We start from the raw sequence: 20,380 nt of genomic DNA on the forward strand, positions 1-20,380 counted from the left end.
CATTCTCCAGACCCTGCTGAGTCATTCTCCAGGCCCTGCTGAGTCACTCTCCAGACCCTGCTGAGTCACTCTCCAGGCCCTGCTGAGTCACTCTCCAGACCCTGCTGAGTCACTCTCCAGGCCCTGCTGAGTCACTCTCCAGGCCCTGCTGAGTCACTCTCCAGACCCTGCTGAGTCACTCTCCAGGCCCTGCTGAGTCACTCTCCAGACCCTGCTGAGTTACTCTCCAGGCCCTGCTGAGTCACTCTCCAGACCCTGCTGAGTCATTCTCCAGACCCTGCTGAGTCACTCTCCAGACCCTGCTGAGTCACTCTCCAGGCCCTGCTGAGTCACTCTCCAGGCCCTGCTGAGTCATTCTCCAGGCCCTGCTGAGTCACTCTCCAGGCCCTGCTGAGTCATTCTCCAGGCCCTGCTGAGTCACTCTCTCCAGGCCCTGCTGAGTCATTCTCCAGACCCTGCTGAGTTATTCTCCAGACCCTGCTGAGTCATTCTCCAGGCCCTGTTGTTTGCATTTAAAAACTTTCTCATAGGTCCTAGCTCTGTCTAAGCTGACTTCTGACCACTCTCTAATCATCTTTAGCTTCCTTGCCATATATCCCATTGTGTGCTGACAGAACTTCATCTCACCCCATCTTGGTTTAGATCTCTTACTTTCCACTGTTGGTTCATTTGAATTTGGTATTTATCGGGTTAGTTGCTTTGGTTCTTTGTTGATTTAACATCCCCACTCTTCTTCTGCTCAGCGAGCTTTCTGTGGCTGTGATAAGACACCATGGCAGAGAGAAACTTGGGGAGGACAGGATTTATTTCATCTTATACTTTCAGGTAACAGCCAACACTGAAGCAGATCGGGGCAGTGGGAAATGAAGCAGAAGCTGGGGAGGAACACTGGTTACTGGCTTGCACACCCGCACCACCATCACCACCACCACCACCACCACCACCACCACCACCACCACCACCACCACCACCCATAGCTTGACTAGCCTGCTTTCCTATACATGCCCAGGGGTGGCAACATACACAGTGAGCTGTGCCCTCTCCTGTCAATCAATCATTTATCAAGATAATACTCTCCAGGTTTGCCTATGGGCCAGTATTCTGGAGGATTTCTTCAACTCTTCCCATATAGGTCTAGGTTTGTATCAATCCACCCACGCAGTACATGCCCACATCATGTACATCCGAGGCGCCCCGAAAACTTAAGGGCAGAATCAAAGAAGCTTCATCTTGAGTCAGATGGACATGATTGCAGAAATCCTAATGGGTCCACACTCACATAACAACTGACTCTCACGGACATATCCAAACCCCAACTGATGCTTGTGAGGCTCCAGTTATACAGCAGAGGGGGAAGGGGAAGAAAGGCTGTAGGATCCAGGCACTGCTTTAACATAGTGTCTTCTATATATGACCCAGGAAATTCTAACAATATGCTTGCTTAAACAGGACCCACATAACAACAACCAACCTCAGTTAAGAAACCATAGTGGATAGGGAAAATCTCATAAGGTTCCACCCCTAGATGAAGAGCTACAAGCAATTAATGATTATTGAAAGAGGGAGAATCAATCTTCACCAGGGACAGGCCCTGGGACAGGTTATAGGATTCCAAGTGGTCAGCCCTAAACACAATACACACAACCAACACTAAGCAAACTCAGCAGCCTGAACATGTGTGTGTGTGTGTGTGTGTGTGTGTGTGTGTTGGATGTGTATATGTGTACAACAATATCAATGGAGAACAGGTCATGGATTTGAGAGAAAATGGGGGCACAGGAGGAGGTGGAGGGAAGTGGGAGGTTTCAAAAGGATCTAAATGATGTACAGCACTAATTTGAGATGTTCACAAAAAATTTTAGATAAAAAAATTTAAATACAGCTTCTATATGAACAATCTATAGAAGCCCAGGCACAAAGGACTCTGTCTCTTACTACAGAGGTGCTTGCCTATGCATATGCATTGAATCTCTATTCGTAATAGCAGAAAATTGAGCTTGTCTAGATGTCCATCAGCAGATGAATGGACGAAGAAAATGTGGTACCTATGCACAATAGAACTTTATTCAGTTGCATGAAAAAGGAAATTATGCAATTTGCATGAGAATGTATCCATTTAATGGAAAGTGTAACATGAAGCAAGGTGACCCAGACTCAATTTAATTTCAGTTATTTCATATGCACATATATGGTATTTTGCTTATATGCATGTGCGTGTGTCCATGTGGGAATGTGTGCAGATGCCCATGGAATCCAGGTGTCAGATTCCCTGGTACTGGAGGTACAGGCCGTCAGTGAGGCACCAGATATGTGTGCTTAAACCCCAACTTGAGTCTTTCCATAAGAGCAGTGTGTGTGTTCGCCTCTCCAGGCAATGCACTTTTTTTTTTTTTTTTTTTTTTTTTGTTCTTTTTTTCGGAGCTGGGGACCGAACCCAGGGCCTTGTGCTTCCTAGGTAAGCGCTCTACCACTGAGCTAAATCCCCAGCCCCTCTTTTTTTTTTTTTTTTTTTTTTTTTTGTTCTTTTTTTCGGCAATGCACTTTTGACTATAGCTAAATAATTTATAAATAGATTATCGCTGCAAAAACTTAAATTCTACAAGAAAGATAAGGTGTCTTCTTGCCATCCCTCTTTATTTCTTCCCCAAGCACAGCAGCTCTTACATGTATGCCACCTATATTTCCTGACTATTTTAAATTCATATATATGTATATATACATATATTATATATACTGTATACACATGCATTACATTACTCATTACTTCATGTTTATATGTTAGTGTATGTGCAGTATGATTTGCTCCATGTTCTCTGTAATGCTCTGCGGCTTCATGTTTTCACTTGGAGGCTTTCTTTGATTAGCAAATACAGCGCAATATGATTCTATTAAACGATAGCAGGGCACTGCACAGTCTGAGGGTAGCAGTTTTCTGTTGGACTCTTAGATGGTCATAGTATTTTTCTCCTGCAGATACAACTCAATACGTACATGTCATTCTTTGCATAAGATACACATGTCTTTGCACACATGTCTTTGTCTGTGTCTGCTTGTAGACATACGTACATGAGTGCAGGCGTCCATGAAGGTCTGAAGAGGGCACTGTGTTCCTCGGAGGTGGAAGTTGTGAGCCACCTGACACCGGTACAGGGAACTGAACTTACATCCTCACTAAAGGCAGGTCTGCAGCCTGAGGTTTCTACTTTAACAGCTGGGCACAGGACCGCCTGTTTCTCTAGAAATCTACTGACAGCACTTATTATTATCAGTTTTATTTATGCCGGTGTGTTGGGTGGGGAAAAAAGGCTTGTAATTTTATTTATTGGTTACAAGGGAAGGCAGCGGTGTCCTTTCAGAGATTTCGCAGTTGTGTTTACTCCTTTTAACTCTCTGGAACTCTCGTCTCCTTTTTTCTGTTTTACAGTTCACAATTTCAGAGCAGTAATTCACAGGAATTACTTGTACACTTCAGACTTTCATCTTTGGCCGTAACACATTACAGTGTTTCCTTCTGGTCTGCCTTCTGTCTTTACCTATTGGCTGGAGGGCATTCGGTCAACTAACACTTTAAAATATCAATTTAATAAAAATTTATAGATTTAATAACAGCTGACGATATTTTTCTTAGTGATTTCTTGATTTTTCTACCCTATTTGAAAAAAGACATCGAATCCACAGAAACTGAATAAAACCTCCTCTTTACTTATTGGGGGTTTCTCCAGTACTTACATTGTTTTGTAAATTTAGAAAATTAACACATACAAATTCAGAACCAGCAAGATAGCTCAGTAGATGAAGGCTCTCCTCTTGTTAAACCCAACAACTTGATTTAATCCCTTGGACCCAGTTGATGGAAGGAGAGAAAAGCTTCCTGCCAGTTCTCTTCAGACCTGCGCACACCCACTGAGGCATGTGTGTTCACTGTCTTTTGCCTTTCACATGCGCTTGCGCACACACACACACACACACACACACACACACACTGAAGTAATAAAACTAAAGTTAAAAACCCATGTAAGTATTAAACTACTTCATAGTAAGCTAGGGCTCCAATTCTTTTTATTTTTAGATTTTACTTAATTTACTTAGAGATCATCACTCCCCACTCTCCTTTTCTTATGAAAAAATTTCCCATGTAAGCATCCCCAGGGTTAGACTCATCATCTTCTATCAGTCTAGTCCCTGTTCCTCTACATTCAACCCCATCAGTGCTACAGCACTAAAGCCTATTTTGAAGCATGAGAAAATACTATTTCCATATTGTCCTGGTTTGTCCTTAATCTTTAAAGGCTTCCTTTATATTTGAGAATGTATCTAATATCTCAGATATATATATATACATATATATACATACATATAATATAGTATATAGTAAATGTATATAGCACATAGTACATAGTATAATATATAATATATAGTATGTAATATAATACAATATAAAATATACAATAAATATATAAATTACAAATAATATATAATATATAACATATAATATATAACATATAACATATAATATATAATTGGCTTTTTGAGTAGTGTTGTGGTCTGCCCTGGAGTTATCTGTATTTTGATGCTAATTCCACTGCCCCAAGGACAGCTGCCTAGTCACATACTCAGAACTCAGGTGACTTCACCAGAACCACCTCCCCATTGAATTTGTAAAATACAGGTGAGGGGCAGGTACAGGATAAAAGGAGGCCTGTCATTGGAGGAGAAGGAAGGATGGGCGGGAGAGAAGTTTGAAGGAAGAGAAGAACAGAAAGAGAGAGAGGAGAAGGGAGAGAGGGAGGAGAGGGTGATAAGCCATGGCAGGTGATGTTAAGATTCTGCTCTGTGTATTTACAGGTTGTTATCAATGTTCCTAAGGCATGGATGGTACCAGGCTTTGTATGTTTAAGTGGGCAATTATATCTTATCAACTGGATCTAAGATTATTGTGTTGTGTGTTCTTTTATGTGAGGGTTTGAGTGTAGGAAGGTGTGCAATGGGATGTGTTTCCACCAAGATATCTAGCAGATATCTTGGGGCACTGCCTTGCGGACCTAGCGGGTAAAAGACAACATCACCGGTTTCTATTTTTATATTTTTACAACAACAGAGTAGTCCCAGAAAATGTTACTTTTGTTGAGAAGGCATTTGATTTTAGACTTGTCATGCTGTCTTAATGTTTTCCTAACACTCGATGTCCTTGTCCCAAGGTATGCAATGTGTTTCTGTTTATCCATTTCTTCCTTTCCTTTCTCATTACATAGTTTCTGTTTCATTCATTTAGATCTTACCCATTTCTTATCAGGTCCCATTACTTGGTACTTTATAGTTCTTATTTACTTTACAAATGGAATCTCTTGTCAGCTACATTTTTCAATTGGTTTTTATTGATATATAGAAATGAATTAGCCTGGTGTGGCTTTCTAATATTAGTCTACCTGGTGATTTCATTAGTTTCCAAAGTTTCTGAAATTCTTCACACAATTTCTTCGTGGCTCATGAAAGTCCTATTTTTCACAATAAGCATTTATTCCTGATATGTTAGATTTACAGATTAAATTTTAGAGTTTCGATTGAGACCTAGGCCTCAAACATAGGTTCTGTGATGTGTTTTATGCTAATTCTTTATATTCAATCAATCCTCAACTTCCCACATTCTTTATTCCCTTTCTTAGCACAAATAAAACTCTCAGAAAAATATTCTCTAGTTTCTTTGCAAAACGGAATTGTATGTACTGAGACTTGAAGTATTTAAGTGACTTAAGTCACACAATCCAGTACCTGGAAAGTGGGGAAATTCCTAGAATGATTCTTACAATTTCTGTCAAATACACAATAACAGAGCAGCTTACAGGGTTCGAGATTCTTCACATTACTTCATCCATTTTAGTATTTTGTAGGATGAGCAGTGTCGTATCTCCTGAGTGTGCCGGAAATGGGTCAAGTCTATACTATGGAAATATTATTCATTGTGAGTTATATGCTTTTAAAAAGTAAGAGATTGTGATGGTTATCATCAACTCGTCAGGGTCTAGAATGATCTGGGAGAATGACCTCTGATCATGTCTTTGGGGAAACTATCTTGACTAAGTTATCTGAGGTGCCTCCTAGAGGTGGTATCCATCCTGGTCTGGGATCCTGGATGCTCTAAGTGGAGAAGGTGCTGAGCACTGGAAAGCAAGAATACATTCACCGCTTTCCCCTTCTAAGTGCAGCTTCAATGTAACCAGCTGCCTCCGGCTCCTGCTACCTTAACTTTGCCATGTGGCTGACAGTACCTTGAACTGTGCACTGAAATAAGCTTTCTCTCTTACATTGCTTTGTTCAGAATACTTAATTACAGCAACAGGAAAGGAAACTAAGAGGTTGTCATTTTCTTATTTCAATAGTATATGAACATATCCAAAGCTTTTGAGAGAAATTATCAAAAGTGCCGAGAGCAGAAGCCATGGAAAAGGCAGTGAACTGGGCTCAGGAGGTGGTGCCAACAGTAGAATTTCTGCTATAGGAGCCGGAAGCTAGAGTTCTATCCCCCAAACCCATGTTTTTAAAAAACAGCTGAAATGGTATGTACTTGTGATCCAAGTATGGTCGAGGGGTGGGGAAGAGAAAGAGGGGAGGAAATACAGGAGGGGAGAAGGAGAGAAGAAGAGGTGAGAAGGGACAGGGAGAGGCAGAAGAGAAGAGAAACAGAGCCCTGAGACTTGGTCGCCAGCCAGCTTGGCAAAGCACTACATTCCAGGTAAAAATAAGAGACCCTGCCTCTAAAACAAGGTGAACAGCATCTTGAAGAATCACACTTGAGGTGGATCTTGAGTATTGGTACACACACACACACACACACACACACACACACACACACACAATTGTATGATTCTATTTCTAGGAAACTCTTGAGAAGGCAAAACTAATCCACAGTTATTGGAAGTGATGGGTGAGTGATACTCATGGCTGGGCAGTGATGGGGACTGCACAGAAAGTGGATGATCTCCTAGGGCAGAGGAGAGTGAGACAAGAAATTTCCAAAGACATATTTTTCTAAGGTCTGGGAAATAATTTATGATAACTAGATAAGTGATTTCATTAAGTATATAGCAAGCCAAATTTAAAGAATATAGATTGATGGGTGGGTGGATGGATGGATGGATAGATGGATGGATGGGTAGGTAGGTAGATAGAGAGCAGTGCATCATCAAAACCATAATTATAGATAGGCAGATACACACAGACAGACAGACACAGAGAGAGCAATGTATCATCAAAACTGGTGCTCAACACACCCAACATAATTCAAATACAGAATCCTTTCAGAAGCAGTTACCAAGGTTCTTACTAGAGGTCCAGTCAGAGCAGAGTCCCTTCCAGTGAGGCTTCTAAGTAGAATACAAAACAAGACTGAGAGGATAATAGGTTCAAACAGCATATTTACAACCTCTACAAACCAGAGACATTCAGTCCTGGAGAGAGAGCTCAAACAGGAATTCCTGCTGACAGCCTCGACTTCCCCAGGAGCTCTCTGCTGGATGTTGGAAGCACCTGATTGGAAGATACTTTATTTCTGTTTGTATATCCATCCTCCATCTATCTTTTTATATTCATTCTTCTATATTTGGCGTGCTATGTACTTAATAAAGTCACTCATTCAAGACCAAAAACATGTCATCATTCCCTAGTAAAATATTCAGGTTTGCAGCTTCTTGAACAATCAGTTGTGATAATCTTTCTTATGCAGTTAATGCAGTGAGTGTTTTCCTCCTACAGCAATGGGTACAACACTGTAACAAGGAGACAGTTTTGCATATGCGGCACTGGCTTACTGAACACCTCTTCATTTTGTTTTCCCCGTTTTATGGCAAGTTCTATTGCAACCTTGATGGTAATGGCCCTCTGCACGCATCTCATTATGAGCTTTCTACATTAATTCAAGGATCTCTGTGACTGCCTTGCCCGGCATCAAACAGCACACAGTGAAATATGAGTAAAACTTATCTGAAAACATCTGTATGCATTTCATCTCGGAGAACTCACACTGGGGTCTACTTTGCAATTCTGATTATCTTCACAATATAAATACACACCTATTGTGCAATACGATCTCAGTGACATGATCTTTATCCGCCCTTCCTGGATGTTTAGCTATTCCCAGAGGGGAAAACAATCAGAAGATTGAAGCCCGGGTTGGAAACTATTCTCTTTCAGAGGGACTTGTATTTTGAATTTACAGGGGTGAGCATTTTGGGACTCTTCTTATTTGTTGACTTTACAAAAGCAGGGTCGAGGGGAAGTATATTAGATAAAAGTGTTTTCAATAAAATGTGCATGAATGACATAGGTCAGTAGTGGTATAGATCACTCGAATGGCTGCAATATTAGCTTAGGACCAATTTCTTAATAAAGGAAACCCACAGATGAACTTTGGGACTCCCCGAATATCCAGAAGTAGCAAGAAAAATTTTTCTGTATGAAGGAGCAGACCTGCTGCCTTGGTCCTGTGCTCAAAGAACTTTATGAGTCAACCCAAGCTCTCCATAACCACCAAAGCCAGCAGTTTAACTTGGGGGCATCTCTGACACATGCATCCAGCTGTGGAGTATACTCAGTTTCGAGGAAACATTTCCTCTAAGGCACAGAGTAAAAGCCCACAAGGATAAATTTAAGCATTCCTGCAAAGTACCCCCAAACACAAAACCCCAAAAGGTCCTACGAAATTCAACAATGAAAAGAGTTTCATTGATGCAGTGTGGCTTGGGGCCTGACACTTACTTTCTTTAGGATGTAGTTTCTGGAAAACTAGCCTTGCCATGAAGCCAGGTCACCTGCTCTACCTCCCTGTTCCCAGGCCACCCTTCCCAGGGGACTCAAGAAGTACTCCCAGGAAGGGGTAGGGGGACTGCAGTGTACACTGTCTGGTAGTGGTGCTGGGGGTTGTTTTGAACGCCTTCCTGCTGCTTCACTGCTCAGATGAAAATGCAGTAGTCTAAGGAATTTCACCAACAGGTACTATGCCATCCATCTCACTGTGCTGATGCAGGCTCCCTGACTTCATCTGATTCTTTGTAATCCCTCCTCTCCACACAGCCAAGTCTGAGCCTCTGCAGAGTCCTTTGTATGCACTCAACTCTCTACGTTTAAACCACTTCCCAACGGTCCCCATTTTGTCCAAAGCACACTTATCATAACAAATTATTTCTTCTTTATTAAAAACCATCAGATATATTACCAGTTCTAGTTTCATTTCTATTGCTGTGACATATTCCCTGTCCAAAAAATAACTTTTGAGGGAGAAAGGGTTAATTTGTCTTACAATTCCAGGTCACAGTTCATTACTGAAGGAAGTCAAGGCGGGGAATAAAGGGTAGCTCTCCAGACAGTCCTACTTGAATTATTCCTACACAGGAATTATTCTGATTGAGGAACTCACTTCACACTCAAAAAAGTATGGGATGAATCAGAGAAGACACGGTTTGCTGGTAGGCAGGCAGGCTTCTGCTCAGCTAGTTTTCTTATAGAGTTAAGATGACCTGCCTGGAGGATGGTACTACCCACAGTTGACTGGGCCTTTGTACATCCATTAACAATCAAGACAACCCCCTCCCAATCTAGACATGACCACAGGCAAAGATGATTCTAAACAAGTCCTAATTGAGATTATCTTCCCAGATAATTGCTGATTGTTTCAAGTTGGCAGTTAAAGCTAGCCAGGACGCTACCCTCTGCCACAGTACAAAAAGTAGACACTGGCAATCTAGACTAGACCTTGGTCACCACTCTGTTCTGAATGCACTGTGTGACCTTGCATGAGACAAGGATTGATGTAAGTGTTCACAACAAAGGGTGGAGCAGACTGTTTGATCTTGAAAGTTGCAATATAATATTCTGTGATTGTATTACTCCTGAGCATAAGCACATTTATAGGGTAAGTATTTTGATCATGTTACAAGATTATTAGATTCGCATCCTTACTTGGGGGCCCATCTATTACGTCCACGGTGGTGTTGTCTGTAACAGATTATTAGGACATGAACCAAATATATTAAATTCAATTTGTCCAAAGTGTAAGCATATTGGCAAGCACAAACAGAGCCTTAAATGGCTTTTAATTGGTTGATTTGCTGAAAGCTATTGCAATGGGCACTCTGCTACAGGACTGGGAAAAGGGATAAAGGGGAACATTAGAAAAGATGGTCTAGCATGTGGGAGGCTCTTTAGGCAGAAAACAATGACTGTGAAGTAGATTGGTGGTGATGAAGGAGCAGTCTCTCTGGGCTCCATCTCCCACTTCAGTAAAACTCTGAGGTAAGGATTCCGTGAAGTAAATTCTGTTTGCTAACAAGGGGCGGAATGACCTGAACAAGCAATTATCACATTTAATACATAACACCTAAATTAACACTTCATACACACTTGTGTATAAGGGCACTTATGTTTGGACATGTGGGTATGGATGGACATGTATGTATTTCATTTCTGTTCATTGCTATTACTGTGACAAATACTCAGGCCAAGAAAACTTTGGGAGAGAAAGTGGTTATTTGTCTTATAATTTTGGGTCACAGCTCATTCCTGAAGGCAGTCAAAGCAGGAACTAAAGTGTGGACTTTTCAGACAGACCTACTTGCTTATTCCATAGAGAATTACCTCTGGTTGCGAAGTGTGTGCGTGTGCGTGCGTGTGTGTGTGCATGTGTGTGTGCGCATGTGTGTGTGCGCACGTGTGTGTGTGTCTGAACCAGAATACAACCTTAGGTGTCTTAGGTGTCGTTTTTCAGTTGCCATCTACCTTGTGGTAGCTTTGTTTGTTTTGCTTTGTTGTTTTGTTTTTTCAGACAGGGTCTGTCACTGGCCTGGAACTGATCAAGTAAGCTAGGCTGGCTGGCCATTGATCCCCAGAGATCTCCTGCTTCCATTCTGCCAGTACCAGGACTACGGGCACGTGCCACCACCCCTGGCTTTTCTCATGTGAGTTCCAGGGCTCATGTGAGCTCATGTGAGCTCATGTGAGCTCATGTCCTTGGGAAGCAAGTGTTACCATCAGAGACATCCCTCTAGCCCACACACACCCTTGATGCAACCGCCAAGCACTTCTTTTTAAAATTCTAAGACAGATCCTTATCCGACATGACTTGAGAAAAACGCTGTGAGGCCTCAGTCCAGTCCATGCCAATCTGACAACCACACATGGACTGCTTTTCTAATGGCACCTTTCATGCACTCTCCAGCTCTGCCTGTTTTGCATAACATTATAGGTAGGTAAATTACTGGTTCTTCTGTTTTACCACCTGTAAGGGAGAACTGGATAAAGACAGGGGTGGCAGTGTACGGCTGGACGTTATAATGCTATAGGATCAAAGAGGACAATGTTTCTGGTCACTAGGAATCACAGGGCAATAACTTTTCCAGTGCATGTGTGTGCGCATATGTACACACCAAATATCATTTCCCTTGATTCTTGATATAGGGTCTCTCACTGGTCTGGAGCTCAACAAGTAAGCTAAGCTGACTGGTCAGTAAGACCCAGGAATCTACCTGTCTCTCCTGGGATCACAGAGTCACATAAATTTACAGGCCTGGCTTGAAATGTGTGCTTTGGGGGTAGAACTGAAGCCGTCACTAGTGCAAGGCAAGCACTTCACTGACTGTGCCATCCCCCCATTCCTTGACCGTTTTAATTGTTAACTTGCAGACATTACGCTGAGAGTGATGCTGAGTGACCCATGTAAGGAACGAATCGGTGTTTTCAAGACAGCACAGTCGGTTGCGATGCGACCAAAGGGGGACAACTAGCAGTGGGAGACATGTATCCTGTATGACATAAGGGATCTACGACCTCATCTACCCAAGGATTGCCACAAACTTTGGAGAATTTGATCTGTGCCTCCATGTGGTAGTGGCGAGTGGGGAGGGTTTGTGTTCTTGAGGACAGTTTGAATTGTAACAGGACATTAAAAAGAAAACATCCAACATCCCCCTTCCCTCCTGAAAACACCTTCCTGTCAAGGTTAAGGTTCCTTAGCCTGTTGGTGCAGGGATCTAGCTTCACTAGTGTGGTATCCACTGATAGCAACAGGGGGTCTCTCACCTGCATAATCAGAGCCCCAGGAAAACATCCCCAGTGCTGCCTGCCCCAAACCTAATGACTCTTGCATTTCCAAGTTCTTACATTTATCCAAAATTCATGAGAATGGAACGCTCAATAACAAATTTTTACTGGGGGGGGGGGAGTTTTAAGGTTTCTATGATAAACATTTACTACATGAAGTTTACTAAATCCGGGAAAATCGGATTTTCTTATGTGGATATGAAAAAAAAATAATGCCCGAATGTTGTTTGCTACAAGATGCATATTTTAAATTTGTATTTTAGCCACTTAGTTTATTAAAATATAGTGCTGATTTGTGCAGCAGATTTGAACTTTCATTTAATATTAAAAACCCCAACACTAATTTGGACACAGAACCCTTTCCTTTTTACAAGGTTTAAATTCAGCCTAACTGGATTCTTCCTCAGATAGAGAGCCACAAGGACTCATTCTTGAAGGTCACAGTGATAGAGAGTGAGGCTAACACAGTCGTCCTCCAGGGGCTTGTTCTTCTTCGCTACTCCATGAGTAAATCTGATACTGTTGGAAGGTCTTGGGGAAACCAGATAAAACAGAATCAAGATAAAACATCTTTCGAATAGCATGGATATGATTAAACTCAGGATCTGGGATCTGTGTGAATGTAAATCCCAGTGTTATGATTACCAGGCTGGGGAGATGACTCAGTGGATAAAGGGCCTACCACACAAGTATAAGGACAGGAATTCAGATCCCCAGAGCCCTTACAAAAGTCCAGCAGACTTGGAGCTCACCCCTAATCCCAGTGCACGGAGACTCTGACTAAGAACTGCTCATGAACAAGCTGGCAAAATCACTGAGCTCTGGTTGAGATTGAGAGATGGTGCCTCAATTAAGAGGTGTGGTACAATTAAGGAAGACTAAAGATCGACCTCTATCCTCTATAAATGTGTGCACACATGCATACCTCTCACACGCCACACAGACACAGAGTAAGAGATTAACACTAAATTGACAGCACTGCTTTTCAGACCCCAATATACTCTTTACAAAGAGAAATGTATTCCCTCTCCCTCCTTCCCCTCCCCCCTCTCTCTCTGTCTCTGTCTCCGAAGGGCATGAGAATATGAGTGAGGGTGTCCATGAGGTCAATGGCTTTGGATCCCCTTAGATTCTGAGTGATAAATGATTGTAAGTCTAGGACCCAAACTCAAACTCATCTTCCCCCTCTAAAGTTCAGTTTGCTACCACCTCCTGGAAGGCTTTTTGTTCAATCTCTGTGTGGTGGTTTGAATGACGATGACCTCATAGGCTCATACATTTAAATGAGAGAGTGGCACTACTTGGTCTCTAGGAGGTGTGGTCCTGTTGGAGGAAGTATGTCACTGGGGATGGGCTTTAAGGTCTCAAATGCTCAAGCCAGATCTAGGGCCTGCTTTCTCCTCCTGCTTGCTGCTGCTCCAGTGTAGAACTCTCAGTTACTTCTCCAACACCATGACTTCCTGTATTCTGTGCCATCAGACTTCCCATAATGGTACTAGTGGACTAAAATTCTGCAACTATAAGCCCTCCTCAATCAAAGTCTTCCGTTTATAAGAGTTGCACTGGTCATGGTAACTCTTCACAGCAACAGAAACCCTAACTATGACACCCAGGTATCACTTTTGGCTCTGAGGACTTATGACATTAAATGTTTCTCTTATATTTTCTACTTAATAGAATGTGACAGTATCAGCTGTCAACTTAGCCCAATTTAGAATCGCCTGGAAGAAAGTCTCAAAGATTGTCAGATCGGCTTAGATTGGGGGAATTACCTTGCTTGCTAACTGATTTGGGCGGTCTTAGCCCACTGTGAGCAGCACTATTCCCTATGTTTGGGTACTGAATCGTATAACAATGGAGAAAGTGAAGTGAGTATAAGCATGTATACATTCATGCTCTTGACTGCGAATATAACAAGTTGCCTCGAGTTCCTGTCTTGGTTTTTCTGAAATGAGGAATGTAACCTAAAATTGTGAACTAAAATAAACCCTGTCTCTGCTCCCACACCAAGTCGCTTTTTACTTGGGTATTTTTGATCACACAAAGCCAGGCAAACTAAAACAACACTCAACTGTCTATATTCTTCTTCCCCCTTGTTAAATAATGAGCTCTTTATATCTAACTCTGTGTTAAAGATCTGTCTTCAGGAACACCATAAAATACCACATATACATTCTAAGTAAATTTTTTGTTGGACATCTATGTATACAGAGGTCAGAGGTCAGCATTGGCTATTGTTCCTAGGTACTGTTCACTTTTGTTTTTGAGACACGGTTTCTGTAAGGTTGCTAAAGCTACCAAACCAGCCAGGCTTGATGGCCAGGGAGCCCCAGGGATCCACTTGCCTCCCTCTCCCCAGAGCTGAGATTACAAGTGTGCATCACCACATTCAACACTTTAATGTGAGTTCTAGGGTTCAAGCTCAGGTCCTCAAGTTTGCAAGGCAAGCACTTTACAGACTGAGCTATATCCTTAGCCCCTCAGTGACTTTCAGTTAATATACTGAAGTCACACATGCTAGCTGTACCATGATTACGCCTGGAAAGCCTTGTCGGGTATTCTGAGCACACACGTCGTGCTTTTAATGGGAAAAACTGTCTCTCGCTAGGGCAGACAGGGACAAGTGGGTCATAGGTCAGGTGATCCTCTAGAAGCGTTATGAGGCTATCCATGGTGTTGGAAAGCAATTAGATTGGCAGAATGGCCAAGATTAAAAATCAGAGAAGAAGTACGTACATAAAGCCTTGTATGTCCAACTCCTTTAAATTGTAAAGAATTAGTGACCTCTGACCAACATCTCTGCAGGTGCCCTATGGGCCCAAGTACACTGTTCCATTTCCTACCTTCCTCACATGGCCCAGCATGCAGAGGAACCTGAGTTGAAGGCATAAGAATTTTTAACTGATTTTTTTTTCCTGCCTTGACCAAGTTATCATTCTAAACAAAAATTCTCAACTGGGGAATATTGAATGGCCAGGAAGCACCTAAAGAAATGTTCAACATCCTTAGTCATCAGGGGAATGTGAACCAAAACAACCCTGAGATTCTACCTTCTACCAGTCAGAATGGCTAAGATCAAAAACTCAGGTGACAGCAGATGCTGGTGAGGATGTAGAGAAAGAAGAACACTCCTCCATTGTTGGTGGGATTGCAAGATGGTACAACCATTCTGGAAATCAGTCTGGAGGTTCCTCAGAAAATTGGACATTCCACTACTTGAGGACCTAGCTATACTACTCCTAGGTATATACCTAAAAGATGCTCCAAAATATAACAAGGACACATGTTCCACTATGTTCATTGCAGCCTTATTTATAATAGCCAGAAGCTGGAAAGAACCCAGATGCCCTTCAACAGAGGAATGGATACAGAAAATGTGATACATCTATACAATGGAGTACTACTCAGCTATCGAAAACAACGACTTTATGAAATTCATAGGCAAATGGACGTAACTAGAAAATATCATCCTAAATGAGCTAACCCAGTCACAAAAGAACATACATGGTATGCACTCATTGATAAGTGGATATTAGCCCAAAAGCTCAAAATACCCAAGATAAAATTCTCAGACCATATGAAGCTCAAGAAGGAGAAAGACCAAAAAGTGGATGCTTCAGTCCTTCTTAGAAGGGGGAACAATATACTAATGGGAGGAAATACAGGTACAAAGAGTGGAACAGAGACTGAAGGAAAGGCCATCCAGAGACTGCCTCACCTGGGGATCCATCCCATCTGCAGCCACTAAACCCAGTCACTATTCCTGATGCCAAGAAGTGCTTGTTGACAGGAGCCTGATATGGATGTCTCCTGAGAGACTAACAGAACCTAACTGATACAAATTAATATGTTTGCAGCTAACCATCAGACTGAACATGGGGACCCCATTGAAGGAGTTAGAGAAAGGACTGAAGGAGCTAAAGGGGTTTGCAACCTCATAGGAAGAACAACAATACCAACCAGACACCCCCCACCTCCACCCTCGAGCTTCCAGGGACGAATCCAAAGAATACACATGGAAGGGTGAAATTTAGATGTGTACCTTCGTCATCTGCCAGATATAGGACCTTGCTTGTACATGTGTGTACATAATCATGTATGCAGGTATATGTGTGCAGAGGGAGTTCATGTTCACATGTCCAAGTGCTTGCAATGTCGCACAGGTATGAACATGTACATTTATGTGAGGGTGCATATGGGTTCCATGTGGGTCAGGGTTTATGTGTGTGTGGGACGGAGAGGGCAATGTGTGTGTGGGATACTTGTAGACATAGACATCATGTGTAGACATAGATGCATGTGCATGTGTGTGCATATGCGCGTGTGTATCTGTACATGTGGCGGCCAGGGGTTAATTTTCTTGTTCCTGAGGATACCATTATTTATTGAGAAGCAATAAAGGCTAATTTATTAGCAATAAAGTGCTAATTTCTCACTGAAGCAAATAGGCTAATCTAGTTTACCAGCAATCCTCTAAAGGATAACCCTTTCCCTGTCTTCTTAGTACTGGGGTTGCAAGCACATATTCCCACACAACATTTTCACATGGGTTCTGAGGTTTGAACTCAGGTCCCATTTCTTGCTTGCAACACTTTTCCATTTGAGCCTACTCTCCCATCCACAGGCATAGTCCTTTAAGGACCTTTTGCATCCCCCTGCCCTGTGACCTACGCTACAGTCACGTCTTCTCTGCGGCCATCCTTCTCTACCTCCTCTCAGCAAGCAGTACACTCATCCCACAAGCTCACTGGATCCTTAATTCACCATCAGCCACCAAGGTTTACTTCCGTTTATATTATATGTGGGGGGATGGAAAAGTTGCTATAGCATGGGTCTCAGCCCTGAGAGAATACAAAGGCTCAATCCATTAAGCAGAGTTGCAGTCTCAGAATACCTCCCCTTTCCATTGCAGCACTGACCATCGTACTCCAAGCACAGCACTTCTTCTGTGCACAGGAAGGTGAAACAGTGCTAGTCATCCCGATCATTGCACAGCGCTGAGTCTCTGCACAGGAACTCATTTGCTTTGAGACTGAAGAGTAGTTCTGCTGTGTTGGTTAAAGTGTGTGCCATGCAAGCCTGAGGACTGGATTTCAGGTTCTCAGAAACCCAAGTAAATGCCATTTGGCTTATGCAATTCCAACCTCAGAAAGTGGTGACAGGGCATCTCCAGAGCAAACTGATTGGTAAAACTGCCCCTGTTCTCAATCTCTGGGACTGATTGGAAGTCTGCCTCAATGAATAAGGTCAAGGGGCAGTTGAGGATGATCTCTGAGCTCAACCTTGGGGCCACATATGTTCACAAACACACGCACATAGATCTGTGCGTGCCCACACACACACATGGGCACGCATGCACGCATCCCCTGCCCCCCCACACACACACACATGCAATGAGGGCTGCAGGCTAGAACACACTTTGTAGCCACACAGATTCTGAGGGAAGACTGAGGAGAGGAAGTCTTTCCTGCCTTTGCACAAGATGTTCCTCTGGCTTCCTGTTAAGCTTTCCCCTATACACTGACCTCACTCCAAGGCACAGTTTCCTCCCCTAAGGCCTTCTGCCAGCCCTTGCAACTTGAATTCCTTCTGCTACTACAGCAGCCCAGAGGCTTCAACATACCGCTTTGTTACAGGCTTATCCTGGAGCATGGGCTCCAAGGAAAAGAACGTTCCTAAATCCTTGGAGGTCCTATACTTTGGGTTTGTTATAGAACTTTATTCAAAGTTTTTTTTAAAGAATACTTTGCTTACAATTGTGTGCACCCAGTTGCCCACAGAGGCTAAAAGAGAACATGAGATCATTTGGAGCCAGAATTACAGGTTCCAAGTTACCTAGTGAGGGTGCTAGGAATGGAACTTGGGCCCTCAGCAAAAGCAGCACATAACTGCCAAGCCATCTCTCTAGCCCTTGTTATATTATCTTATTTAAACTCCATTTCCTAATAGAAATGACAGACAATGTAATCCATACAGATCGTTAGCTAGAGGATCTAAGTGAGTTATTCTGCAATAGAAAATGGCTCTTAGTGTCTAAGCAAAATCGTGAAGACCTCGTATCTTAAATTCAATGGGTGATTAATTTGTTATCATTTTAAAACACTTTGAAAAATTCTAAATTGCTTCATGCTAAGTACATTTAAAATGTAAATTAAAAGTTAATTTTAAAAACTGTTATATAGGTAGATATTCTATTGTATGATCCGTGGGCTTTTCTCCTATATGAGCTATACATAAATTTTGGCAGTTTTGAGATGGGCTAATTTTACTACCAGGATAATAAAGTTGCCATTCAACATTAAATCATGGCTATTTTATAACATGCTTTGTTGAGAATACACAGAGATCTGACATTTTACTATGTAATTTTGTGCTTCTGTAGATCATAAAATTCTCAAGATATTGATGTCTGTGGTTTGTTAACAGAACAAAGAGAGGTGACCGGGTTGGGATGGTCTGGGATGGTGTAGCACTGTGACCAAAGAAACGGCAGACACAAAGGCACAGGGGAAGCAAAACCTACCATGTCCTCCATGAAGTGACACTATTTATTCTTGGCATAGGGGGAGAAAGAGAAAAATGACACCATGAAGGGTGAAGCAAGTCTATTAAGAGTCTTGGCTGTGCTATGAAGACAGAAAAAAAAATCACTTTCTGCCCTAACCCCAAAGATCCTTTCCCATCTTCTCTATTGGTTCTCATTTGAACCAAGCTGTCATCTCGTCATTGAAAGTCCGACCCTGGAGGAGCTGTGTGATCTTTCAATGTCCCTTATCTCACGGAGAGGCCATTTCGGTCCTCTAACAAATTAATATCCTTTCAGTGCTCGGTGTGTGAGTCAGTATCCCTGATGGACACTCTCCATGTGTTTCCACATCTGACTGGCACTCATAATGGCACCACAGAAACCCTTTGATGCTGCTGAACAGCAAACTCACTGCCAACAGCTCCACCTCCATTTCAGCATCCCCCAAACCCTAGGAAACTGCCCCCTTTCACCTTGAGAATCTTTCTAAATTAGATACCCGAGTCCCAGGGCAGGGCGGATTACACCTCTATAATGGACATTCAAGTAATGAAGGGGCAGAGCTGAGTCATCCCAGAAACTCATAAAGTAAACTGATGTTGGCAGAGCGTGGGACAGCAGGTGCTACAAACTCTGGGGACATTTCTAGCTTATTCTGCAGAGTCTTTCTTGCTCAGGAACGGTCCTGGTACAAGAGAAGAGAAAGTTCCCTTTGCCTGAACTCCACAACTACTAAAGTACTGTTCCCCTCTGTGTCCCTTGCCCAAAACTGGTTTGCTGATTTAGCAAATTATCACTATTTGTATAGGTGGTAAATACTTATGATGGATTCTGGTGTGTGCTCATGTGTGTGAGGACGCACATGCCCATGCACACATACATGCAGAGCCTGAAAGAGGATGTTTGATATATTGCTAAATCACTGCTCACCAAGGCAACTTATATGAGAGAGAGAGAGAGAGAGAGAGAGAGAGAGAGAGAGAGAGAGATCTGAATATGCGAATGTATGTTTAGATTCAAGATTCCAGGGAGTTATGGTTCACAATAATAAGAACAGCATAGCAGTAGGAACAGGAGGCTGAGAGCTGAAGGCTCGCACCTTGAACTACAAGCAGGAAGGGAAGCAGAGAGAGTAAAGCCTACTCCTTGTGTCATGATTTCTCTGGTAAGGACACATCTTCTAAACTTCCAAAATGTCAGCAACTGGGAATGAAGTATTCACAACTAGAGCCTATGGGACATTTCATTCAAACCACCATAATAAACCTATATTGAGTACATGCATACATATTCTTAAAATGTGCTGGGCCAACAGCTGGACATCCATGAATCTAATATAAGTCATTATTCAATCCAGAGGAGACAAGATTGGATAGCCCTGGCAAACAGTAAGTACAGATCATGTATGTATTATAAATGTGACACTGGATGTGGAAACAGAAGAACAGAACGTTGAGAGGAGAGGTCTTAGCCTCAAAGAGATTACTGCTGAACTGAAGTGAAACTGAGGAGAAAAAGGTCCATTGAACTTTAAGGGAAATTTTCCACTGCCACAGGAAATCAGAATCTCATTATTCTACGCAAATCCATAAATGCTCAGTCATGTGACACAGATGGTAATACCCATATGGTATTTAATAGTGGGAACATGTAAAGAGAACAGCAATGACGATGAAGATGCTCGAGAGGGTGCAGCATGGGCTGGGTTTCAGAAAGGGGTATGTGTTGGTTGTGAGATGGTGGCAGCGAAGAGTATGAAGTATTCTG

The 20,380-nt window shown here is 42.4% G+C and overlaps 1 protein-coding gene across 16 annotated transcripts in view; it reads right to left on the reverse strand.

Annotated features, from left to right (window-relative positions):
* Positions 1-20,380, reverse strand: part of Nckap5 (NCK-associated protein 5) — a 913,274-nt gene that overhangs the window by 174,054 nt on the left and 718,840 nt on the right. The window contains exon 11 of one of the 16 annotated variants that reach the window (XM_039091169.2): positions 1,881-1,885. The exons of the other annotated variants lie outside the window; for them this stretch is intronic. Within the exon in view, the coding sequence (XP_038947097.1) occupies positions 1,881-1,885 (5 nt within the window). The remainder of the gene's footprint in view (positions 1-1,880; positions 1,886-20,380) is intronic. 16 annotated transcript variants of the gene reach the window in all.

This window comes from Rattus norvegicus, chromosome 13 (assembly GCF_036323735.1).
Source record: "Rattus norvegicus strain BN/NHsdMcwi chromosome 13, GRCr8, whole genome shotgun sequence".
NCBI classification, from domain to species: domain Eukaryota; kingdom Metazoa; phylum Chordata; class Mammalia; order Rodentia; family Muridae; genus Rattus; species Rattus norvegicus.